Genomic DNA, 27,176 nt, shown 5'->3' on the forward strand with positions numbered 1-27,176 from the left:
ATGGATTCACTCTAAATCAAATCAAATTCTGCCAATGATACTTTCCATGTTTAGACTCGAGTAGCAGAAATTCTTCCCTTGCAGTAGGCTGCTGCAGAAGCTGTGTGTCTTCTCTCCTTGCCTTTCATCCAACCTGTTAGATGGCTGATGGTTATTGTTCTGAGAGGAAGCAGCAGAGAGTGAGAGTCAACTCAGAGCAGAGGAAGAGCATGAAGCCTCGTTCCATAGCTTATTTCCTACTGAGGTAAAAAATGCTGTAGTGGCTAGGTCAGCCCCTACTGGGGAAATTAGCATCTTCATTAGCAGCCTACAATTGTAGAATACTGAGAATCTTGACAGGAGTGGTGCAGGGAGGAAAACTAGCAGCTGAGCTGATGGACACACAAAAGCATATCATCATGAGCAAGAGTAATACAAAGCAAAATGTCTCAAACTCCTGAAAGGTTTACAGTCAGGTGAAATTAATGTTGTTTTAAACCATGAGTATACTTAAATGCTGTGTTCTTCAGTCCTTGTCTTATATTCACTGTTTCTTCCATTGCTTGCAGGAACAAGCCTGCTTCACAATCTTGTCTTTATTTGTTGCTTTGCTAGATGGAGAGGAGGAGTGTTTTTAGCGAAAGGAGTAATGCAGCCCAGTACGCTAACTCAGATGATGAAGAAGATGGCTATGATTCTCCTAATGTCAAAAGAAGGGGGGCTTCAGTTGATGATTTCCTGAAAGGATCAGAACTTGGAAAGCAAGTAAGTAGCCTGGTCTTGTTATTGTGTCCAACATGAAACAAGTCTTTTATGGAGCTCAGCAGGCTATCCGGATCACCATCTGATTATCGTGGCCGTATTGGTAAACTGTCCAGACAAGCAGCTAAACTGTGGGGAGGTGGATGAATGTCCTGTTACTGGAGCATTACACTGCCTAATGGGAACTGAGCATTTGGCACCACGCAGCTACAGATCGTTATCCTGTGCAGCAGTCTTGAGCACTCGGAACTGAAAACCTGAAATAGAAAATGGTTGGAATGTCATGTTTGGCTTTTTCTGTATCATATGTTACTGGTGCATATGAAAACATATCATGAAAAAAGGGAAAGGGGGAAGGACTTTTGTGTTGCATAAAAGCCGTAACCTATAATTCTAATTAGCAGAATATCAATGCTGTATCTATTTGGCATGCTGTAATGAATAGAAAGATGTTGCCTGAAGAATTTTTCACACCTATGCAGTTTTTAGTCTCATCCAACTGAAAACAAATATAATGTAATTTATTCCATTACTTTCAGGAGAGATGTAAATTCTAGCAAAGAGATAATTTCTTATGTCTTGGCATGGTTGAATAATTTTGTTAGACAAACCTCTGACCTCCCATGCTGAAGGGTCCAAGCAACCACATTCCGTCTTGTACCAGTTCTGAAACTTTCTGTAATTTTGGTTCCATTTAGTATAGCAATTCATAGACACATTGATCCAAATTTTCAGTGTTCTAAATACGTCACTTCTGGATTTTCTTTGGCCCCATCTTCACATGCAGTGGTTTTTAGAATGCATGCAATCAAAAACAAGAGTCATAATTCTTTAGTCACAAAAATGGGTGCAGATACTGTTTTATGCAAGCTGTTGATATGTTCTGTAAACAGATAATCAAGCTGGGGGAAGTACTGGAGATAGAAATTCAGATACTGAAATTCAGAGACAACCTGGGACGCTTTCAGCAAGGACAGTGCTAGAAAACATGGGAAATAATAAGTTCATGGAAGATATAGCCATAGAGGTTTCACTGGAAATCTGCATCTGTAAATGCAGCCAGTTATTGAACGCAGAGTATGAATGCACTGTTGTATACACAGTTAACTGATCGCAAGCAGAGTTGCATAATTATTGCTTATATGATATCTCCTAGTTAGGTTTTATACCTCAGTTAAAGTAGTGCTTGAATTAAAAGATTGGTTTAAATAATTGAGTGGCTGGTCAGCAAAGTTTGCTGTTATTAGAAACACAATGGATGAGTCTTGGAGACTGTGCAGTCTGATTGCCTGGGTGCTCATTACTGTATTCCAGCAGTGAAGGCCTTGTGCACTTAGCTGGGGAGGTTTGGTGGCGCTGTGCCACATACAGACTTGTGTAACCCCCCGTCTGTATGAACAGAGCTCAGAATAGGAGTGCAGGATTGCTTTTCTCTGAAAAACAGGACCGTGAGTCTGATGGACTGGAACTGATGAAATAATAGAATTGAATGTAAGAGCCGTAAAGTTTAGAACTGAAAAACAAAGCATTAAAACATCCTCTGATCTTTAAGCTTCAAAAAGAAACCAAAACCATTGTGAAACTGCAGTGGCTTTTTTTTTCCCGAAGATGATCCTAATACAATACATCTGAAGGATCTGAAAACATTTATGATCTTGACACCAAGAATTACTACTAAGGGCTTTACCCTCCTCCAATCTTTTTAGCTCCAGAACAAAGAATTAAAAGAGGAGAAATTGTCTCTTACATTTGGAGGGCAAATCTATATTCACTTTGGAGAAATTGCTTATTGCAGACATTTTCTTCTCATTGCTGGGATTGATTGATGTCAGCATGTTACATAGCTAAGGGAATTGATCTGGTAACACAGAAATTATTTCTTCATTAGTATTGCTGGGGGAAGGAATGCAGTCATTTTAAGAATGATAGTACTTCAAACATTCTCCTGCAATCTGACAGTCAGATGACTCCATTTGAAGATTTGCCCTTGGAAATACAATGAGTTTTGTTTATGATCTGATTTGTTAGATGTAACATTTATCAGAGGCCACTCCTATGTAGCTGCAGCAATTCAGTAGGACATACTTTTTCTTCCTTATCTTCCAACTAATTTGAAACTTAGACAAACTTGAAATATTTGGACTAATTTTAAAAGATAGTTAAAGTTTTAATCAGTCCATTTCTACAAAGTTTAAAGAATGAAAGCTTCAAATTCCATCAACTATAGCATACAATGATGCTTATATCCTACAAGAACTGAATACTGATCACTTTTAAATTACAATGTGATGTAACAAACAGCTGTGAAGAACAGATGATATGTGAATTATCCTGGGGCTTTTACAGTTTGGTCAGCAAGTCCATTGATGCATGAAGGACCTCTTTAAATCAAGGGAATTTAATCAAGACTAAAACTGCATTTGGTGCTGTGAATGCAGAGATCTTTTTTTGTGTCACCTATGAGCTTAAGATTGGATTCCTTGAATTGGGTGCATTAAATGGGCAAAAAAGGTTTCTACATGATCTCCCCACTAGAAGAGAGCAGCAAGCCACATGATGTAATTTGCATGTGGTTATTAGCGTGATATTCAAACCTAGGAAATGCTGTAGTCCTCATTGGCATTAGAGAAGGATTTTCAGATTTACAATCAGTAAAGATTTTTCTTTCTCTTCCTGTCAATTAGCCTCACTATTGCCATGGTGAAGAGTACCATACAGAGAGCAGCCGAGGTTCTGACTTGTCTGATATTATGGAAGAAGATGAGGAAGAGCTGTACTCTGAAATGCAGCTGGAGGATGGAGGGAGGCGACGAGTCAGTGTGACTTCACACAACGCACTTAAGGTAAGTGACAGCAGGGAAACCTAACTTAGGAGTACCTCCATATGTCAATTCTTCCTGCAAAGCATTTCCTGTAGTCAGTTATGGATTTTGCAGGCCATTAAAACTCACACTGCTGTATGGACCTAGAGCTGGGCTGAACATTGTTTATGATGCCAAGACCATTTTAATAAATGTATTGCTTTCTTTTTGTTTTCTTTTTTTTTTTTTTTTGCATTATTTGATAGCTAATCTTTTAACTAATTGACTATTTTTCTATATGTAATTGCTGAAGTTGCAGTTTCTTTTCTGTATCTGGGGACCTTTCACATTTCTATGCAACAATATACCACATGTGCTGTCAGAACAGTGAGTTCTGAGCAAGGAGATGTGTACAAACCTACATATATATATATATATTTATACACACACACACACACTTTTTCATATCTGAGTAATTTGTCCCTGTTTTGAGTGCTATCTCTTCCACAGACTTGTGAAAAAGTGAGTTGGGTCAGCTTTTGTGATAAAGGAATGATCAGAAATCTTTGTGCTCTGATTATTAAGGTATCACCAGAGACAGTAGGAAATAGCTCTCAAAAACACTGCTTTAACACTACACAGGAATATTAATCATGAAAGACAACCTTAGTATAACAATTGAAGCAAATATAGAATGTTGAACCTACCCAAGAGAGAATATATTTTTCCCACAGTATATTTGTATGTATATTTGCTTTTTCTATGTCTAGCAATTACACCAAATTGTGTTTTCTTAAAAAGCTGGATAACTTTGAATGATAGGGAAACCCACAAGTTGATTTTTTTTTTTTCTTCTAATACACTGCTATTCAACTAAAAACCAATATTGTTTTCTCATGCCTACAAGAATTTTGACCATTCTGTAACTGCTTTCATGTACTATAAATTTCATCCTTTTATTCTGATACTATCTGGAATGAGACAGGTAATTTTTCAAAAGAACAAATAATCAGTGTTTCTATTATTCTGCTAACAAAGGTTGAATCTGAAATCCTTCTGCATGCTGCTTTTGTCCCTTTCCTCTCGGAATAAGTGAATTATCTCTAGACTGTTCTTTATGCATCAAAAAGTACATTTGCTTCTTGGTTTTAAATTAGTGTTGCCAATGTTGATATTTAAATACAAAGGTTCAGACCCTTAGTTGGTGTAGTAAATCGGTTTAGGCATGTTAAATCTGCCAAAATACTTCTCTGGCTGTACAAGTGTATGTGAAGGGTACAGCTAGTGGACTCGTTCTGCAGCAATGGAATTCAGTATATGAGTGGTTCCTGGGGAAGGACTCATGGATGTCTCAGTCTTATCTGGAGAGCATGGCCCATCATGCTGATATGTTTTCTGATACAAAATCCCTTGCTCCCACAGGGCTCGATAATTTCCCCCTCTTGCTAGATCCAACTTCACTTTGCAGCATCAATAATTAACAAAAAGTGGAAGTGTTTACTGAATTTTCCATAATCAGATTCCTGTTTATCTTGCATCTGGAATTATGCCAACCATGCCCTTGCAGCTATAATTAAGTATTCACTCCTGAGGTAGAAGATGCCCCCAAGTAACAAGAAAACATTTTGCATGCAGATACACATTTGCTTTATTGGGAGATTATTATTCTCTCCAGAGGTTCCCTAAAAAGAAGGCTGACATGGGTGAGCAAGGGTAGATTCAACTCATTTGATCTTAGTATTCTAAAATGTGGGATATCTGAGCTCACATCAAATCTGTCTTTGTTCGTATTTATTGATTTTATTTTTTTTCCCACTTTTATGGCAGTTTGTCTTAAGAGTTTCACCGGTGTGATACGCATTTTAAAATCTAATGAAAATGAAAGAAACAAATACAGTCATTAAGTAACTTAGAAAGTTCCTAATGTCTGAAAGCAGAAGACATCCAAAAGTCAGTTAAGTTTAACGTGCTCATAGAGAGAGAAGTCATACTGAAGTCTCCAAGATGATCCTGTCACTATTTATGGGTTGTGTTCAGAAACCTGCCTGACCTGGGTATTAAGTACAAGCAGAGGTGAGCTCCATGATGTAGAATCTATAAACCACATCAATCAAGAACAACATCTCCTGCAACACTATTTTCTCTTCTCCCAGTCCAACAAAGGTACTAGATAGGATTCTTCTGTCACACCAACCTGTGTTTTGTGTAAATGTTACAGAAAAATCACAAGATGTATCTGTCCTGTTCAGAATGTTTATTTTACCCAGGTTGGGATTGTTTTTACCTACTTCTGGTATAAGCAATGACTTTGACTCTCTTCTGCTAATAGGCTGATATTCAAATACTGGTTTTATCCAGCAGTACAAGTTCAGGATGAGTTTTGCTGACAGTGCAGACTAAGTGACAACAGAGAGCAGTCTGCTTCTCAGAGTTCTTTCTGTGGAAGCCAAACTTTTTTAAATGGTGCCATTTTTTTACAGTTTTACTAAGGAAACTAAAACTCTTTTAATGATGTCTGCAGAATAGCTTTTCTCTGGCAGGAGATTTAGGAGTATTTGCTATTCATGCAGGATGCTTTAACAGATACAAAGCAAGAAAGCTTGCTACAACAGAATTTTCATTCTCAGATGTGGGTTCTGGTTACAAAGAAAAATTAAATAGCAATTTGGCATGGGGCAAGGAACATACCAAGCATCAGTGCTGTGTTTTAGTGCCATTCTCATTCACCATGCTGGAACGTGTGCAGCTTTTATTTCTTTGTTTTAGATGCATGAGTTTATTCTTGTTAAGACCATCACTCAGTCGTTTGTATCTGACACCCAGCAACTTCTTAATCACATCTTTATTTTTCACAGAGTCTCATTCAAAGCATGACATCCTTTTCACTAAATAAGCTGCATGTCTTATGTTTGCCATTGCTCTAAAACTAATTCTGTCTTTATTTTTCTTTTCTTCTCCCTTTCCCCTCCCATTTTATTTTTGTCACACACTATTTGTTCCCTATCTGGTTTTTTAACATTACATAATCTTAAGGAGTGCGATAAGACCACTGAAGCCACTTTTTTGGAACAGCCTGACTTTTCACAGCAGATACATCACAGTAAAAAGCTTTTCAGTATTCCAGAAGTAGCTGAAGAGGATGGTGAATACTCTGAACTGCTGTACAAGCAGGGTTTAGGTATGCCCTATAAAAAGAATCCCACAATAGCTAGAGACTCTAGACCACCTAGGCCCTACAATCAAGACCAGCAGCACAACTTCTGGTACCCAGCCAAGCACAGAATTTCAGGCATGGAGGATTTTGCTGCAGACGACAAAGGATGTAAATATAGCCGATCCTTATCAAGAAGCCCAGACAGTGGACTAGACTGTGGAAGTGAAGAAGAGGAATCTCGGTTTAATTTCAGATATACTTGTGATTCGGTTTCTGCCAACGTGGCATCTAGCTGCTGTGCAGAGACTGCTAACTGTTCCTGCAGGAAAAGCATGAGGCCCTTGCTTGCTCGCAGGAAAACCTTAACCAGACAAACCAGCATCGAAGAAGATTTTGGTGACCTGGGTCCTTCCTTTGTGGAGCCCAGGAGTGAACAGGTCAAGCCCAGTTATGAGAAAAAGTGTGAGACTCAGAAATGTAATAGAACAGATAATTTCTCTAATGAAGATGTTCAGGGAGGCTGGAAGACCGACTTAAAAATGGCTGACTCTAGGGCAGCTGGTCTACTTGCAAAGCCATCCCACAGAGATGCAGAAGACTCTCTGGTGTGTGAAATAAATCTTCCTTCTAACATCTGCTTGCTGAATCAGTCTGTTTTCTTTCTTTTGCTCTTTTTTTGGGGGGGTTGTTATTTTTTTTTTCCGAATTAATTTTTAGAGTCCATCCTTTGGACCTAGTTGCTACATTTTCCCTTTTTTTTTTAATTTTTCTTCCTCCCCATTCATTTTTATTTGTTGTTCTTCATTTTCGTTTACAACTCTCTTTTGTGTCATGCTGAAATCAGTTTAATTTGCTTTACAATGATTTTCCCACAGAACAAATTACAATAATGGCTGCTTTTATTAAAGGACAACTGAATCTAAATTTTAATTAAGGGTTAGCTGAACTATAATTTTTCCAAAAGACTATTTTTCTTTATTTTGCTCATCTCAGTGTTTTTCAAAAAATCAAAGTAAAACCCACTACATTGTAACTGGAAAAATATTTCATCAGTTAATTATTTTTTTTCTTTTTATGTGTGTCAAGTAATTCATTCATCGTGTTGTTTTTATTCAACTCATTCGTAGAATGTTCAGGATACACTCTCTATCATGAAACATCTCTGGACAATCAAGATTCTCCCCCAGTGTGCCAGTGACCCAGATTTATGGAGTCACAGTTTTTGTCATATTTCCATTTTCTGCCTTAGCTCTGCACTGTAACTACTTTGTCATCCTTTTTAGACCATCTCTTCTTGCCTTTGAAGTTGCAGACTGCATCTCTGCATGAGAATGCAGGCAAACAGCTTCTTCCAAAGGGAGAGGCCAGGGCCATTCCATATCTTCCAAGGATTCCTCTGTGTGATCTTGCCTATTTGCATTTTGTCTATTAATCTGTAGAGAGTCTCCATGCTTTGATAAATGCATCCATAGGCTTCCCTAAAGACTAAAGCAAGTTCTTTACACCCTCAGTCTGCAACAGTCCAGAGTGGAAATCTAATGTGTCTCGTATAAAAGTAGAAATCAGCTGCCTGCTCTTCTAGCCTAGCAGTTTATGCTGAAATGATCCTTAGCAATTTCTCCCATTAAAATCAGTGCCCAAGCTGTACTAATCTCAATGACTGCATCATAGACTCTGAAGAGCATTAAAGCAGTACCATTACTTACTAAAATAGCAACGTTTTTCTGCAAGGGTAGTGAACAGAAAGAGACAGCTGTGATGTGAGACGAAGTGTGTCTACATTCCCTTCTACATGTCTCAGTGACCTCTGAAAGGCTTTAACAACTGAAGGCCATTGTAGAAAAGCTGTGTGCTGAAAGACAGAAGGATGTGCACTTGTTCCCATGCTGCAAACTGGACAATGCTATGTAGCCATGCACAGAAAAAGGCTTCCCTTTTCAGAGCAGTCCAATCTGCACAGCTCTCATGACTGGTTGTACTACTCTTCAGAAGATTCTAACATCATTTTAGCAGCAACGACAAAGGCAAAAGAATATTTCAAAAAAATTATTCTTTTCCTTTTCTTTTTGTTCTGATGTGTGACTGCTGATTACAAAACTCTGCCATAAATCAGGGAACCATTTTTTTTCTTTTGCAGGTTTGCCAGGCAACTGTGTTGACTTTTCAGCTAACCTTTCAGTTAAAAACTAAGTTTAGTTGCCTTTAGAGCTTATGCTTCCAAATGTGATTGACCTGATTAATGTCCAACCATAATGTTACCATGCATGTAACTTACAAACCTGTTTTTTCTGTTGTTGTTTTTTTTTAGCTTTTAGGTAATCCATCATCTGCAGGACGGCCTGAAAGGGTGGAGCATGCAGGGCGAAGGTCCTCTCATGGCAGTGCAGTGCCACAAAGGTCTCGACCAATGTTGGTCCCTTCCATTGGTTAGTTGGACAGATTGGTGCATTTCTGTTCTTTACAGCCTCAGAGTTGGGAAGGTGGTCCTTGAAAAAAAGAAACAAGACACTTGTCTTGTGCCGTGGTTATTCTTAGTTTAAATGGGATGAAATGGAAGTAAAGCACTCCATCAAAATATGAGTGTACTGGGCTCTCACAGGGTAGTCATTGACATCACTGGAAGTATTTTCATTAAATTTCAAGGGTATTTGATCTTTTCTAAGCTTGGTTAAATTTAGATACTGTTAGATTTTACCTAAGAAGAAATTTGCAGACAGGCAACTATATAATCAGTAAAATAAATGTACCCATTCAGCCATCCATTCAGCCATCCATCTTTTCATTCATCAGCCATCATTTTCCATTCACTTTCCATTTTCTTGACTACTTTTTGGAATTTAGCAGGAAAAAATGGAAGCTGCTAAATATAACAAGTTAGTAGAACTTGCATATATTTACTAGATTCCCTATTTCTTACAGAATTATCCCTATTTTGGGTTACTTATGATTAAACCTATGTGCTGGTGTATACCAGAAAATCCAAAAAGTAGTGCAGAAAAGATAATGGAATCGAGGTGCTATGGACAAATACATATCTGTTAAAACTTGCACTCTCTACTGACAAATGAGGACCATTCACACTAAAAATCAGGAAAGAGATGCAAAACAAATGCAGAAAGAGTTCTTGTGAGGTATTTGCAGAATGTTATGAAGCTGTAAATTTGGTCCAGTTCCTGGCCCCAACCTGGAGTTTAGTTTGTGAATACTGAATCATCAGGAGGAGAAGGATGCAGTGTTAGGCAATTCTCACTTGACATTTATGTAAAAGATGATACCACAAGTGGGAGTTAGCAGAAGGAAAAAGAGGCTGATCATTAAGGAATGTTTTTATTTTTAAATATTAAATACTTTCCCCTGTTTTCAAAGAATCAAGTTAAAATGCTTGTACCATAAATTGAAAGTAAAATCTCTCTAGTGGACACAATTATTTTGTTATCTAATAGATAGTAATTATTATTACTATTGAAACCATAGATCAGAAAACACACACAGCTGCAGTGCATGAAACTTCAGTGTCTTCAATAGAGGATGGCTGGTCAGAGGCTGATTCTTGTCCTGCAGCCTGGTGTAAACCAGGATAATCTTCACAGATGTCAATGAAATTACACTGATATGAAAATGGTATGGGGGCGAATCAGCTCCAGAGAGGATCTTGTGCTTCTGTTGAGAGTTTACTATTAGGTGGATCAAATGGCTTTCAGATGATGGTGTGAACACTTAGATTTTCATGTCCTTTTTATTTTTGTTTTCTGAAAGCAGCCTTTTTTTTTTTTTCCCCCCTCAGGAGTAGATTTCTGGTTTATGTTTGGACTACTTAAAGCAAGTTTCATATCCAAGTTCTTTCTTTTATGTTATCTGCTAAAACATTTTTTAATGAATACTGAGAGAGCAAACAGTCTTGTTTAAATAAATCCTTTGGGTTTCCTTTTAATTAAAAAATAAGGGATGCAATTACATTTGTGAGAGCTCACTTTCTGTCAGCAAGGTTAGGACACAGAAACTGCTAAGGAATGACCTCACTGTTCATTAGTTCAAAAGCAGCAGCTTAGGAATTGGATAAAGTCATTAATTTCTGATAGTCAATCAGGGCTCAAATGAGTAGTTAAATAGAAAAGACAACCTAAGATTTGCTTTCTATCAGTGTAACTAAAGGAATGGACAAATGTATTTTGTACTGCTTACAATCCACAGATGCTCCAGGAATTAATTACAATATTGTCTAATGCAAACAAGCAAACCACTGACCATTAGGTAAAGCATCTAACAAAAAAAATTATTTACTCTGAAGCTGTTAAAAGGTGCTATGTGTGTTAGAGATCAAGATTGACTTTTCTGACTAAAAGACCAGTGATTAAATCACCAAAAGATGGGTGCAATATGCCTCACTTTCAGCAGCATGCTGCCATAAATCACTTTGAGGATAAGTGAAGCTAGTATAAACGTCTGACAAAACTCTGTTCAAAAGTTGCTTCCTGTAAGAATAATCTAGAAGTTATGTATCAAGAACTTAAATAAATAAAACATGATGAGAGTAGGGCGAGCATGTAGGAGAGCTTTGTGCAAACTTGAATCTGCTCTTCAGAGCTCCCACTGACAAAGGAAGTTTCCCATGAATAAGGGTTGCAAGTATGGGTTTTGAAGAAGGAAGTTATTGTAGCTGTGTCATTATAATATGTAGTTCCAGAAAGTGAAAAGCAGAGTAAAAGGTAAGGAAGGAAGAAAGTAAATACAACTGAACCAAGGTTTAGACCGTTTAAATAAATAAAACTGCTGTTGGCCTCAGGATATATAGCTCAAAAACGTGGATTCTACTTTTCTTGGCAGCAGCTTATTCCTTTAAATGTATGACTGGAGTTTTTACTGCGTAGTTCAGCTAAAGGGTCACTTAAGTGACAGGAAGTTCTTAAGGCATCTCTAGGAGGTCAGATTGGTGGGAAGACCTGCAGAATTGTAATGTTCTTAGGATTCCACTGATATGACCTTTCTCCAGAATATTCCTGAATTTAAATTCTTTGAGGTATTTTCTCCATTAAGCTGTAAATACTTTAGGTTAGTATCTTCTTGCAGGTAGGATTTAAGTAAATTAATTAGTTTTTGGGTTTAGGTTGATACTTTAGAAGGTGAAACACAGTTTACAGTCCTCTTTACCTTGCAGATCTGGCAGGTAGGATTGTTTAAACCTCATAATAAAAGATGATTCCTAACCAAAGATCTAACAAGCCATATTTACACTGTATGAATTTTTAAAAGCACAGCATTCAGATGCTTTAAACAAAGGAGATACACGTTTCTGTGATTTCCCCTGCTGATGAAGGACTTCTAGAGGCTGAGCCATCTGGCAGAGCTTATGCAGTCTTTTGCCTTCCTGCTATATGCAAGTCAGAAAACAAGGTAGGCAAAGCCTGCTGGCAGGAGCCTCCAGAGAGGCAACTCTACAATATGTTTTAATAGATGGTTCCCTTTTTCTCCATAGAAATTACAATGGACAGTAACAGTGAAGGCGGTCGGTCTCGGTCAGGTAGTGAGGGAAATATTTCACCTGTAAAAGAAGAAGCTTATTATCGCAGCATTGGTGGACACAAGAAATGGCCCCAGCAGCGTACCATGGCCTCTGAATATAGATACGGTATGCCGACCATTCTTCCTCCTTTGTGACAGACACCTTGTAGAGCTGTGGTGTGGGTATGACAGCCTTGCATGCAATGCACAATGCCAGGGGAACTAGCTCTTAAGTCCTGTCTGCTCTCAGGTAAGTTTCTCCAGCTCAGCTGTAAGGGACAAATAGCCCTTTAGTCCTCTGTCCTGAAACTGCTGTGCAGCCATCTTTCCATACTCGACTGAGTCAAGCACACTGCATTGCATGAACCTCTGTGAAGCTATGCTGCTACTAATGCCAGTCAGTATTTACTGTACACACCTAAACAACCATTCATCTGAGTGACCACATCTCCACTTGAGTCATGTAGACTGGACAGGGACAAACAGTAGCTGGTGTATCACAACTCAGCATCCCATAAAGCTCTTTACCATGAGGGTAGTGGAACACTGGAACCGGTTGCTCAGGGAGGTGGTTAGGGTCCCATCCCTGAAGATACTCAAGGTAAAGATTCAGCCTGATCTAGTTGAAAATGCCCCTGCTTAATGCAGAGAGGGGTTGGACTGCATGACCTTTGGAGGTCCATTCCAACCCAGACCATTCTATGATTCTACAATAGGAGGCAATTTCAAACGTTATTTTGATTTTTGGCTTGGGCTACATGAACATTCAGGGTCTTTTCAATGACCACATAGAACTGGCTGTGTCACAGAGCAAATCATTCTTATTTTTAGGAATAGGTACACCATAATGACTTGTCTTACACAAGTCAAGTAATTAGACCCACTACTGATAGTATTTGTTGCTTCATCAACATAGAAATCATCACATGATCAACAAATCATAGTTCCATAACACAGAAAATTGAAATGTCTAGCACTTAACCCAGGCCATATAGAGAGCTAAGAAACAAGTTAGGGTTTTGATATCTGAAATTAAACTAAAGTGGCCCTTAGAGTTTAGGTAAATTATGATTTAATGTTGAGTTTCAAAGCAAAGATATCTGACTGACTGACAACCAGATCATCAGCTTGTGTATGTTGCTGTAGGTCTGGTGAATTCAATGCAGCTGTGGTTGCAGCCATACATCAGCTGGGAATCTGACTGGCTGCAGCCAAAGACTGTTTTACATACACAGTTATGTATGTGTGTGTATGCTATACATATATACCTCTTGAGAGAGTAAGCTAAGTGGCTGATCAAGAGGCATTTGCTCTCTGGTTCACTGAAGCAAATGTGACTATTCTGAGTCAGATTGTTACCAGCCAGTGCTTTTAACAGAGATTATTTGGCCACGATTTGTGTTTGCACCCAATCCCTGTTGACCACAGTTGGAGCTGGTTGCAAAATTCATTATTTCTTTTCATTTAAAAAACAAAACAAAACATCCCTTAACCCACCTCTTTTACACTGCCTGGTGGGCCCCAAGTGTCGACCACAGAATGACTGCAAGCTGACTGTGGGAGGAGAACAGAACAGAGAAGAATCCCATCCTTATGTCCCATTGCTTTCTGTCCCATATGTGTCCTTCTCCCACACTTCCTTTCTGTGCTTTGTGCCTGCCTAAAGCTTCTTGGCTGGAATATTTCCCTGCCCTCTCGCTGTTCTGCGTTTTTCCCTATTCATGTTCTCTCTTGCACTCTGGACCCAAGAGTTAGTAGCTGTTCCCTTAAAGCTGTGACCCTCTGAAATACCTTTTATATGGTAGTTTAAAAATTCCAATTGTTGAATGAAATGCATCTGACATAGAGGCAAAAAAAGAGGAATTTTATCTAAAATGTTCCGTATTGAATGTTCTATGTTAAAAAAAACCAAACCACAAATCTTTAATTTGCTGGAGGTAAAAGTTGTATTAATATGAAAATGTGTTTGGAAATATTTTGATTTAGTTGAGCTCCATTTTCATCATAATTCATTACATCATTTTCTCAATTTATTCATTGTGAAGGATCTTCTAAAGTGGATGATAAGCACTGAGTCAGCAAAGAACAAAAGATTCCCACTGAACTTAGTGGGACTTGCACAGTAAGCCATGTTTTCCAGAAGTGGCTGGTGGTTTTGAGGGGCTTGTTTTGGGGGACTTCATATCACTTGACAAAGTCTAATTTTGGGGAAAGTGCTGCCACATAACTCTTTCAAAAAAAAATTAAAAGCCTTTGAAACCTCTCAGTCTAAACACTCAGACGTTTTGGACTGATTTTCTAATTCGGTTTTACTGAAGTCCATCCTTAAGTACATTGTTGAATCATGGACTAATTGCATTCTTCAAGTCACTTGAAAAGTCTGAATGATAGATGAGACAAAACGTCCATTCTCATTGTTCCTCTCCAAACTGATTTGGTGCCCTGCAGTGGGCAATGCAGTGTCAGGAGCTGGATGATTCATGGATGATCTTTCCTAATGAGACTGTAGTTAAATGCAGTCATAGCTAACCATTTCTCTTGGATTTTAATGCCTCATGGTAGTGTTTGGGTTGGGACACTGCTGGCTGTGTTAGCTATTGACTGTGTTTAAACAAAATCATAGGCAGTGGAGTTCCCAGCCCTGGTATAACCGACAGTACTGAAATGTATTTCTTCTTGTCTGTCTGGAGGGAAGAGGTTCTAACCATGCTTTAGACCTGGTATATAAAACATGGTATGTAAAGACAGCTGGGATGTGCTTTCCTGTGTTCATGAAGAGCAGAAGCAGCTCTGCTGGAAAACAGGGGGATCCAAAGCATGGTTGTTTTTGCAGTAATGCTAAAGCCTATCAGACTCATCATTATGTCACGCTGGACACGCTTCACTTATTTAATTCTAGTGACAAAGATTGGTTTCTTACCTAACCTCTTCACATGTGTAAATGTCAATGTGGTATGGGAGATCAGCACCACAAGCAATGCATGCAGGTTGTGTACGCTTTAAAAATGAACAAACAAACAAACCAACTGCTAATTGGAAAGAACCAAGCACTGAGCCTGACAACACATGCCTTACCCTGATGGGTTTCTTTCACTGAAATGCCAAACATTCTTCAAATACTAACTGGAATAGTTGAAAGATGGAGCCAGCTTGTATTACTGATTTGTTTTTCTCTGAATTTACTTTCATAGATGGCTATGGTGGTCATGACCATCTTTCTCCAGATATTTATGAAGAATCAGAAACAGATCCTGGCACAGAAGATATTTCTACTCGAATATTTGTTGCACTCTTTGACTATGATCCACTGACGATGTCCCCAAATCCTGATGCTGCAGAAGAAGAGCTGCCGTTTAAAGAAGGACAGATCATTAAGGTGGGGTCTAAAACCAGAGGAAACAAAGGACACAAATTTACAGGCAGGGTGTCCTTTGTTCCCTGTGGGGAAAGCAACTTGTGTGATTAGAGTCCGAGATTATTTTCCTCCAGAGGTGAAGGCTTTAAAACTCACTGGATCTTGAAACTAGTATCTAGTCCTTATGGGTTAAAAATAATTAGGTAATGGGCAAAAAAATCTCAGAGCTGCTATAGATAGATAGGGCCAGATTCAATTAGAGATTTAGGTGCTAAAACCAAAATTGCGACTCTGAAGTCCCTTATGTCCATTGCCACAAACCCTGCAGGAAAAGTTGCTTCAGAGAGGAGATGTCTTCCCAGCAAAGGTACCATAAAAGTGCTTAGTGCTGGACCTTCAGTCCTACCAGAGTTGCTGTTTTTTTAAATGTTGAACACTCCTGGCTAGTATACACTTCAGATTAATTAAGGGCCAGAAGTCAGGTAGTTTTCTTCCAGAAGCTGTGAAAGCCACTCCTTTTTCTGACTGTTTGGTGTAAAATAAGCAGGCTGCCTTAGAGCAGGCTGCAGAAGGCAAGTTGGCCCTGTTTCAGGTGCCAGGATGCTATTAGGCTTTGTCAATGTTTTTAGCCACCCCTCTGGCCCAGCTTGCCTCATCTCATGCAGCTGTGTGGCACATTTGTTTGGTCTGCTGTTCTGATTTTAAAACATCAGCAGATTTTTCTGTAGTGTCAGCAAATGCATCTCATGCAGCCTTGTATCCAATCGATCTGGTGCAAAATGGGCAGAAATGAGACAGGCAGAAGGAACAGCTGCTGCTAATCCAGGGGTAATGGTGATTGAAGTATGATCTGAAACAGAACCTGGAAAAACATGGACTCCTTTGTCACACTCCCCATTTCAAAGACAAAATTGGAACTTCAGCTATTAAAAGACTGACTGCCTTCCACTCTGCTGGATTGGACCCCAACACAAATGTCTGTATCCCAAATCACAATTTTTAAATGCTGAGCACTTGGATAGATATTTTGATTACCTCTTCACATGATAAACGATTCATGCCAACAATATGGAATTTAAGAACTTCTTTTACTTTGCAACAATGTTCATGTCCCTGAGTTATTTTAATGATTTCTTCACCAATATGTATGTTTGGCACTGGCAAGCCTAGAGAGATCACTTATTCTCGGTGATGTTTATTTTCTGTTTGGGACCACGGTGATTAGTATGTGATCTGCTGCTCTGCATTTCCTATCAGACTGATGTCCAGATGGGTATTTCTGACTCAGCACAGGGAGAAACTGATGACTTTTAATGGTGCTTCTCACTTCCTGTGCATCTCAGTGCTAACAAAAAATTATCTGAAATCATAATTAACATAATTCCAGGTTTATAACATAAGTCAGAGCAGTCCAGAACTCATACAGTTCCACACGATCACCTCTGGATGGATGGGCTGGATCACCTCTCCCATGAGGACAGGCTGAGAGAGGTGGGGTTTTTCAGTTTGGAGAAGAGAAGGCTCTGAGGAGACCTTATTGTGGCCTTCCAGTATCTGAAGGGGTCCCACAAGAAAGCTGGGGAGGGACCTGGTGTCAGGTAATGATGGGACTAGGGGGAATGGACCCAGGCTAGAGGGGAAATTTAGATTAGACATTAGGAAAAAGTTCTCCGCCGTAAGGGTGGTGAGACACTGGAACAGGTTGCCCAAAGAGGTAGTGGAAGCCCCATCCTTGAATGTTTTTAAGACCAGGCTGGATGTGAATCTGGGCAACCTGATCTAGTGGAAAATGTCCCTGCCCATGGCAGGGGGGTTTGAACTATATGATCCTTGGGGTCACTTCCAACCCTGACAATTCTGTCTTCCAATCTGTAGCCATCTGTCTGTGCTTCAGTAACTACTTAGCCTGCATTAAAATTCCCAAACACTAAAACCTTTACTGAGCAACATTACCACTCCTTGAATCACAGGTTTATGGGGACAAAGATGCTGATGGATTCTATCGTGGAGAAACCTGTACAAGAATTGGCCTTATCCCATGTAATATGGTCTCTGAGATCCAAGCAGATGATGAAGAGATGATGGATCAGCTTCTAAAGCAAGGCTTTCTTCCTTTAAACACACCAGTGGAGAAAATTGGTAAGGGCAAAGATATGCCTCACTTCTCTTGTCTCTTTGGTGCTATTAACTTGGCTGGATCTGCTTTGCTTTTTGTTTCTACTATATGCAAATGCATCTAGAACTTACAGCAATTTACTACACCATGGGATACATTCTGTGTCAGTATCTGGATGACTTTATTCTGCTAATATTTAATCTTGGTGACATCTTTTGCTGCAAATGAGGACTTGTATCTTCACCACTCCACTCATGACTTTTTTTTATTTAAAAACAAATGGAGAAAAGGGGGTTTGTCACCTGAAAGATGTCTAGACACAGAACACGATCCCTGTGCTTTGGAGTGTGCTGTGCTGAGGTGCTTTGTGATGTGCTCACTGCTGCAAAGCATAAAAAGAATCACCTGTGTTTTGTTATTTTTACTCTTCAATGTTTTCCTACTTTACCAATAATTTAAAGGGATGGTGGCAAAGGGTTATGTGTAATCTCATTGGAGATAACACTAGTTATTATGAGATGTCATGGATAGTGCAAGAACAAACCTTTTAAAAAGCAGAGTCTGGCCAAACGATTCCATGTTGTGTTATGTGACTGGTTCAGTGCTGTGCACAGATACACAGTGCAAGCATCTTAACTTGGATTTCTTTCTATAAGTAAATTTCATACAACTAAGTGTGTTTTAATTTTTTCAGCGTGATTCAGAGAGTATAAAGGGCTGGAATTGGTTCACTCCTGTTTTAAATGTGAACTGTAGAAGTGGTTGCTAAAAAAGAACCCCCAAAGAAATCTTCCTTTTCTTAGATTGAGCAAAGCCTTATCATTTCCATAATTGTATTAGTGAATGTGTAATGATGTTTTTGTTTGTTGTTTGCTTGCCTTTTTTAAGGTACTGAAATATTTTTACATTCTCCATTGCTTATGAAAGGGAAGGATGATTAGGTTCTTAAATGCTGAACTGAGTTCTTAATTCAAATCTATTTCCTTATGCCACATAAAGTCCTCCCACTCCCATGCACTGTAAACCCCACTGCACCAGGGGTGAGCACACCCACCTACATACATAGTTGCAAGATAAAAACTTGGGGTGGGCAAACAGTGGGACCCTACAGCTGTGTCTGAGCAGGGTGGCAGCTGACAGCATTATTCTGCAGAAGTTCTAGCATGGGTCTGCATCACTTGCAGTCTGTTAGAATGAGCTACCCAACCTGCTTTAGGGACATCTGTAAACACAACTGGAGGCCTAGTGAGGTTAAGTGTCCAAATATGTTTCTGCTTCTAGCAGTGAGGTCACCTGTGGGTATAGGAAATATCTTCCTGAATAGCTATGGCTGGATCTCAATGCTTTAAGTCCTGCTCAGGGATCAAAGTCAGCAAGCTGTAGCAACAGAACACTTGTGAAAATGAAACCACTACTCTACATAGCTTCATGTGGTTTGGGCAGCCAGATTTTGTGAATGTAATTGGATTTTCTTGTGCCCAATGGGCAGTGTCTCCTAAAGTAGTTGAGAAATCAGGAATTCTTTCTCTTGGAAGGAGAGAGGCAGTTTATGACAGAAATTCTGCCCTGCATTACTTTTTTAAGCAATTCTACTTACCCTGGGCTGTTTCTGAGAGAGCTGTTAGCAACCTACCCCCAGCAGTTCACCTTTAAATATTCCAGCACTTTAAAAGCATTATTTATTTTCTTTTTAATATGGATATAAATTGTTAGAACAGTTAGCTTGTCTTAATTTTAAACAAAATACGAATTCTGAACAGCAGAGATCCATGTGCTCAGACCCTCACTGTCACACAGGCTGCCCACGTGGATTTTTAGCAGAAGCAGGCTCTAACTGCCAGTCTGTCTCATATTGTTACTCTCATTTTCAGTGTCGTATCAGACACTTTATATGCTGTGTTCATACGATATTTTTCTTAATCCTTTGCCCACATGAAATCCTTAAAACCAGAACTTTGAACAGCTTCCTATCTTTTCTTCTTTTATTTGTATGCATTCCTTTCCTGAAGTCAACTGTGACCGTTTCAAAGAGAGCACACACTCTGTACACCGCAGATCCAGAAAGTCTAAAAGAGGTCTGTGCTAAGAACCGATAACTTGATTCAAGCTGTAAATTAGCTGAAATTATTTGAGCTGTCTAGATATATTTTTTAAATGCCTTTAAACTTTTAGAAACCAGAAGTTGGAAAATAGTCCCATAGCAGTTATGTATAGGGTCCTTTTTGGACTCTCTCCTTGGTTGATCATAGAGGGGCCCTTGACCCTGAGCAGTGGGCAATGTCTTGCCCCAGAGAGGTACTTCAAAGTGGAAAGCGCAACTCTAAGACAATCAGTTAGGTACTGGTTGATCCAGGCTTTGGGGGATGAGGTTCCACGTCCGTTGCAGTCTGTGCCTTCCTTTTGGATCTCTGAGTTCTATGTAAATCCCTTGGACTGATAACTGGGACAGTAACACCAAAGCACCCACTGCAAACGTAAGTGATCTCCTGACTGAACTGGTGGGTGAGGTGACAGCTGTGAGCACAAGTGACACTCAGGATCTGCTCCTCTATTAGCTGAGCCTGTAATGCTCACCCTCCCCCTGGAACAATCACAGGGTGCTTCCTAACCCTAGCTTTCCTTTGTCACACTGCATAACACTAAGCAGACCTGCCCTCAATGCCTGTCTGTAAGTAGCACTAACAAGCATGTTCCTCTTGCTGCAGCAACCATCTGCAAGAATATGCTAATGTCATTCAGATTTAAAATGCAGCCCATTTTGGACCACACTGTAAATGTTTACTGTTGAGTAATAAACATTTCATGTGGGTCCTGGAAGCTACAAATTTTACTCCTTTCCTTCTGTTCCCCACAAAGGAAACCTGTAAAATTGAACAGTAATTGAGAATGTGGTTTTGTAGTCAGTGTTGAGAACTCTGCAGAGCACTTGCATAACGGACAGCCTCTTTTGCCTTGGGGCAGCTGAGAATGTCCCTTTCTCCTTCCAGTCTTCCAGCAGACGATGGAATAATCCCAGTCACAAAATTCCTTGTGATTAGGAGGGTGGGGAAGGGAATAGACAGTAAATGTGGAAGTTTGAATAAAATAAACATGAATTTTGACTGGTTTCATATATATATGTATATATATATACACCCTGGTATAACCTTGGGATGTTAGTTTTGCAGGCAAATGCTGTTCAGAGGATTCAGTGGCTTAGAATAACAAGGGCATCACAACTGTTAAACTGCTTATGAAAGGTCCATGCTGCTCTGAAGCCCTTATCTGTGTCAATGGGTTTGGTGATCTGCTAGAGAAATACCAACATTGTTACTGTGCTGTTGAGAAAACGATGTGGGGAAAGTTGCACTTTTTCTTTTCCAAATAACTGTGATAGCTTTCCCTCCCTTCCTCCCCTTGTGATGGAACAGAAAGGAACAGACGAAGCGGCAGGCAACACTCGGTGGCTACAAGAAGGATGGTGGCGCTGTACGATTATGATCCAAGAGAAAGTTCACCGAACGTGGATGTAGAGGTACTGACCTACCTGTTACTGGTTGTGGAGCTGCAGCACCAGTAGTGATAGGCTCAGCACTATTACACATTCCAGTGGGTGTGCAGAACTGCAAACACTGATCAAGTGGTTTAGGGCAGATGTTTAGGATGAGCTTACAGCTTCTGTAGATTTATGGTTCTTGTCCAAATAAAATGAAGGCCTATCCACTGTAGGATGTATTTAATATGGCACAGTACATTATATAGTCAGCTATGGAGAGATGTTGTGCAATGCATGTACATACATATCTATATGTAAAAAGCATGAAGTTACACATAGTAGGGCATTATTACTTTCTCATTATTGTTTTCAGCTTTCCTTTTTATGCCTCCATGTAAGACACGATTATTCTTGAGAAGCTAGGACATGAGTCCTAGCTCATGCCAACAAGCTGACAGTGACACATGCTTTCCAGTCTCTGTAACCTACAGTTCCTCTGAAAAAATCAACCCTCCTTTGCAGCCCAAACCAGAACAGCATAGCTCAGTACAACAGCATTTATAACATACAGGAACACAATTATTTTGGTTGGAAGAGACCTCTAAGATCATGGAGTCCAACCTTCAACCCGTGGCCGTTAAACCATGTCCCAAAGTGCCATGCCCACATGTTTCTTGTACCTCTCTCTTAATTGATGCATCTGAGCTTTTGTGAATGTATGTCTTGTCTACAGTATTTTCTTTTATATGTAACAATTTAAAGATATGTTAATCATCAACTGACCATTAGCTAGATCTTCATTCAAACATCAGCTGACTATTAGCTAGATTTAGCAAGCTAAAAAAAAAAATTAAAAATTTAGAAGGGTTTGCTCTCAAAGTTCAGTTGGGTTTCACCAACTGTATCTTAACATAAAGGAGACAGAAAAACATGAATGGAGTTCCTGTTAGCAAAGAAAATGGTAACCTTTGCCTAACAAGGCACTCACTGTCTCGTTTTTTGCTGCAGGCTGAGCTGACATTCTGCACAGGGGACATCATCACTGTCTTTGGTGAAATCGATGAAGATGGGTTTTACTATGTAAGTTGGCGTGATGGTTTTAAGACTTTTTAATTTTTCTTCACAAAGTTCAAGCAGAGAAAGTGAAAGAATGTAAATAAATTGCTGTTGGGTGTAATGATTATTCTAAACACTTCCATTGGGGAGAGAGAAATGTTTAAGAACTACTACTCAAAACAAGGTTGGGGAGTTTGGGCAGTCTAGGATTCGGCTTGCTCAGCTTCTGTCTGTCTGTTTTCTTCTTTTCTGGCTGAAGATAACATACTGACCTTGACAAGCTAAGTCTAACAGCCTCTCTGCCTTCTTGCCAGGGGCGCCTGGGGGGATTCCTTCTAGCTGGGGGGGGGAGGCCCCTTGGGGGAAGCAAAGGGGGCTGGGTTGTGCTTTTCTGTTGATTGTACATATTTGTAAATGTTGTGTATAGTGTATATTTGTATATATTCATTGCATTTCATCATAGATTGTAGTTTTGCCTGTAAATACAGCTTTCATTTGCTTCCAGACTGAGCTAGCCTGGTTAGTGTCGGTGTGGGATAGGGATTTCAGCTCTCACACTGTTACACTTCATTATTTCATGAATTCTGCTTGGTCACTGTGCCTAGATAAAAAACATGGGTTCCTTTGCTCTCCACTATGCACAACAGCTCTTATGGTTTTCAGCAGCGAGTAAGCTCTTAGTGTCCCAAGTGACCTTAGATGGCTATCTCCTGCTCCTCACTGGCTCTGCAAGTCAGAAACAGGTCCTTGCCTTCTTGGGAACCAAACTTTGCTTTAGTCAAAACATTCACAGAACTTTTCGTCGTGTGCAGGGTGAACTTAATGGACAAAAGGGGCTGGTTCCTTCCAACTTCCTTGAAGAAGTGCCTGATGATGTTGAGGTCTATCTGTCTGATGCACCCTCGCGATATGTTCACGACACACCGATGCGTACGAAAGCAAAAAGGGTAAGCAACCAAATTAGAAAAACTTTACCTTTTTATTTTCCATTCCATTCTGTCTCATATATAATTTAGACATTACTTTTAACATTTTTAATCCATTTGCCCATTTAAAATTAACTTTCAAGTATACAAAACATAAAGAAAAATGACTTTACTGAGCCCTCTGCTAGCTGGTTACAATTGTAAATGAAGAAAATAAATTGACCATTTGATTGCAGTCACTGCCGTACCTTCAGTTACAATTTGAGCCTAAGCAGCTTTCCCTGGTCAAAGTAGATGCCTCCCAATGCTTCCAACCCACACTTGTTAGAAGCAGTATGTGGGGACACAGGCCCAGTACCCACAGTCCTTTAAATACCAACTGTAAATGACAGTGCTCCTCTTTTAATCCTTATGACTTCCTATTCCAGCCAGCATTAGTTAACTGCCCAGAGACTTATATTTTATGAAAGACTAATTGTTTAGAGTATCTCATTTTTTGTTTTGTTTCATCACTGCAATACTTTTCTATATTATATATTTTATATATATTTTTATTTCTTTGCTCATCTGCTTGGAAACAGAAGAAGAGTGTTCATTTCACACCTTAATAAGGCAATGTAGCCTTCACGTAAGTGAGCAACTGAAGATACCAATAGAGATTTCAATTAAAGCTACCTGGCTCTCTAATGCAAGTCTTGAAACTTAATTGTGGGGGAAAAAAAAAAAAAAAAGAAATATGTCTCCAAAAGCCTTGGCCATAAAACAGGCTCTCTGCTTTTACTGTATCTAGTCAAGTCAATGTAGTGGTTTTAGGAGACAAATCCTTTAAAAAGGAATCCCTGGAAACAAATCAATTTGACTTCACTTTATGAAGGTCAGCATTTGGAACATATTTCTTCCTTAGCTAAATGTTTATGTTTACATAGCAAGAAGAGTTTGATGTCTAACTACCCTACAAACAAAAGCTGCATATTGCATTGTTAGCCAACCTGGGATGTAAAAATTCCAAGCTCCACTATCAGGAGAAAAGCACAACTCCCCCAGCCCTTAAGGAGCATGCAAATGAAACACAAGCTGATATGTACGGTAGTTTACAAAGGGTATAGTTGGTTTTGAAACTCATTACACTCAAATATAGCTAAATTGTCTGCCTTAAAAATGTGTTTTCCATAATCGATTATACCCCTCTTTGCCTATGACCAACTACTTAACCATTCTGAAAAAAATCCCTTCCTACAGTACAACCTGCTCAGATTTTTCTAGAAGTGCACATTTGAAATATCAGCAACTGTTGGTTTACCAATGCAATAAAAGTCTCGGAATGAACCATGCAGCTCACTGAATGAATGCATTAGACTAAATATCTGGTATCTTCAGGTGTACGTTGGGGTGCTTTACCAAGTTGTTTTCTTTTCATTAGAATTAGACCTTGATTTAAAATCAAAGTAGGCTTGAAGCCCCTTTGCTTAACTCACTGTTGCACAACCAGCCAGTAAATTGCTGATGTTTTAACTTGACCTACAAGCTAACAGGGGTCCCTAAGGCATGGATTCTACTATGATAGTATCATCTTAACTGCTAGTACCACAATGTTGTCAGCCTGGTGCTGTAGTTAGGGTAGGCTAAGTAGTTTTAGCATTTTTTCATTCAAGTGCTTTTGATGAGTTAAAAAAAAATAAATTAAAAAAGCAGCTGTTAAAAATATTTAGGAATGCTGTCATCTAGCTATAGCCTGAGTACTCACCATCCTTCAGCCACCTCATAGCTGCAGCATACACATCAAGCAGTCAGGGTCTTTAAGCTTTCTTTGATTGCAATTAAGGTTCATTTTAGCTTTTCTTTTTCCTTTTTTTTTTTTATCCTTTTATTTTAAGCCAGTGTGCCATCTTCTCAAATATGTACATAAAGTTTGCTAGCCAATTTTAAAGGCATTTTTAAAGACATTAAAAATTAAGTGATCATGTATCAATTTAAGTAATTTCTTCTGAAAATGGTTTGGCTTCTATAGATTGCTAATCTCCAATAATTAACAAATTTGTGTTTCTTAGTATCAGCCCAAAGTATCCCTCTTCGTTTCTGTACTGAGTACTGAAATATAAAACCCAAACCAATTTTGTGGCTTTTGTGGCAAAAGCTAGGGCAAACAAGTCTTTCTTTACAAAATTGCACTCAAACCAGGGCTCTATGGGAGTGTTCTCTATTCTTGGCATTTTCTTCCCCCAAAATTTATCTAGTTTCCCTAAGCCCATACACTATTTTAAGCCACAAAGAAGAAAGGAACCAGCCCTTTTGTTTAAGTGGGTAGGGGGACAAGTTATGTTACCAACTTTCTTGATGATAATAGCTTTTAAGCTTTCAAACATTCAATAAATTATAACAATGTACCTAATAGGTTCCTCCTGAGAATACAGGTACATCACGGAGAGCACCATCCCCCACAGTTCATCTCCATTCTGGGTCACCTACGTCACCTATGGGTTCTGGTAGTCCCGGGAGAGGCAGGGATATGTCCTCGAAAAAGAAAAAGGGGCTGCTTTCCAAAGGCAAGAAACTGCTGAAAAAGCTTGGTGCAGTGAAATGATTCATGTTCTCCTGGACAACTTGTAAAGCTTCCAGTCTGTGTATTTTTTTTTTTTTTACGTCAAAACTAGGGCTTTCATGACTATGCAGTACAAAACTCTGACATCAATAGAATCTTGTGAATTGCTTAATCAGAACAGCAAGAACAAAGGAAGTGGATTTGTTGTTGCAAATATTTTTTCTTTTAAAAAAAATAACTAAATTTTTTATGGGATTAAGACCAGAAGAACATTGTTTTAGCTGAAGTCAACTCAACACCTGCAACTCCATTGGATAAATCTCAGCCTTTAGTCTCCATTAACCATGAGTGGGGGGAAGAAAACTATTCACTGATTCCTGGTCTAGAGGGATCACCCCACTGTATCTAATCCTTATCATTAACAAAAATGGTCTTGAAACTCCTAGTTTAATCAGCCTTGATGTTTTGCCTTATTAATGCACAATGATTTGTACTGTCTAATAAATATACAGCGTATACTTCGTATGTACTGTGTATTCAACTGTCTTCATCTTTCTTCAAACATGGTAATTTAAGATCAATACTGTGTTTCTGACTCCATTCAATGTCTGATGTAACTCCTGGGAGTTTGAAAGTGCTGTGCAAAATGCTTTTTTTGATTTTGCTGCTTCCCCCACCCCCCTTTTTTTTTTTTTTCCCCCTTCTCTAAACTAAACCTTTTCTATTGATTTCTGTTGTCAATACTTTTCACTATCAGATACAGTGTAAGTTATTCAGAGACTCACCCAGTTTCAACCATATGATCTCCAGCTTTGGAGTTCCTGGGTCACTGTTCTAAATTACCAGGGGAAAAAACCAAACCAAAACAACAAACCAAACCAAACACTCCACAAAAAAACAAAGCAAAACAAAACCACCACAACCCTTTACTCTCCAACTTTTTTACCTGTGGAGATACAGTCATAAGTTAAAAGGCATTTTCATATTGTTGTCAGACTCAAGATAAAGTGCATGTCTCAAGTAAAAAAAAGGCAAAACGTTACACACACACAAGCCGTAGCCACTACTAAGGCTGCAAGAGATGATAATCAAATATTAACTGCAATATTGGCATCTCAAGACAAACAATCTTACACATTGATGGCAGTCATTGGCTGTTACTATTTTGTAACTCTTGTCCATTTGTAAATTGTTTTTACTGTTTATACATACTTTTCAGACTGCCTTTCTTTTTGTAATTTATGGAAGGTTTATAAATGAATGCTCAAAGCTTCCCCACTGTGTCTTCAGATAACAATGTAAATTACTGTAAGATACCATGTGCTAGATTATAACATTTAATTAAAAGAAAATAACTGGCCTAAATTTGTGGTAAAGTACTGTGTGGATGTGTGCATGTGTACAACTGTTGTGTATTATATTTTATATAAATAAATTATTTGATATTTTGTAGAGTGCAGTATGTTTCATACATGTCCTCTCTCAGCTGCTCTCCCTTCCTAAAGGCTCAGACA

The 27,176-nt window shown here is 39.0% G+C and overlaps 1 protein-coding gene across 7 annotated transcripts in view; it reads left to right on the forward strand.

Moving 5' to 3' along the window:
- Window positions 1-25,704, forward strand: part of RIMBP2 (RIMS binding protein 2) — a 136,023-nt gene extending 110,319 nt beyond the window's left edge. For 2 of the 7 annotated variants that reach the window (XM_054392649.1, XM_054392651.1), the window contains 9 exons: window positions 595-744; window positions 3,426-3,584; window positions 9,005-9,122; window positions 15,387-15,571; window positions 17,521-17,689; window positions 21,077-21,180; window positions 22,150-22,221; window positions 23,010-23,144; window positions 23,705-23,731. In XM_054392649.1, coding sequence (XP_054248624.1) covers window positions 595-744; window positions 3,426-3,584; window positions 9,005-9,122; window positions 15,387-15,571; window positions 17,521-17,689; window positions 21,077-21,180; window positions 22,150-22,221; window positions 23,010-23,144; window positions 23,705-23,731 — 1,119 coding nt within the window. Of the gene's footprint in view, window positions 1-594; window positions 745-3,425; window positions 3,585-6,575; window positions 7,302-9,004; window positions 9,123-12,169; window positions 12,323-15,386; window positions 15,572-17,520; window positions 17,690-21,076; window positions 21,181-22,149; window positions 22,222-23,009; window positions 23,145-23,704; window positions 23,732-25,515 lie in introns of those variants that run through there. The other 5 variants (XM_054392644.1, XM_054392645.1, XM_054392647.1 and 2 more) reach the window with 5 other exon arrangements.
- The last annotated feature ends 1,472 nt before the right edge of the window (window positions 25,705-27,176 follow it).

The sequence above is a fragment of the Indicator indicator genome, chromosome 26, assembly GCF_027791375.1.
Source record: "Indicator indicator isolate 239-I01 chromosome 26, UM_Iind_1.1, whole genome shotgun sequence".
Classification (NCBI taxonomy): Eukaryota; Metazoa; Chordata; class Aves; order Piciformes; family Indicatoridae; genus Indicator; species Indicator indicator.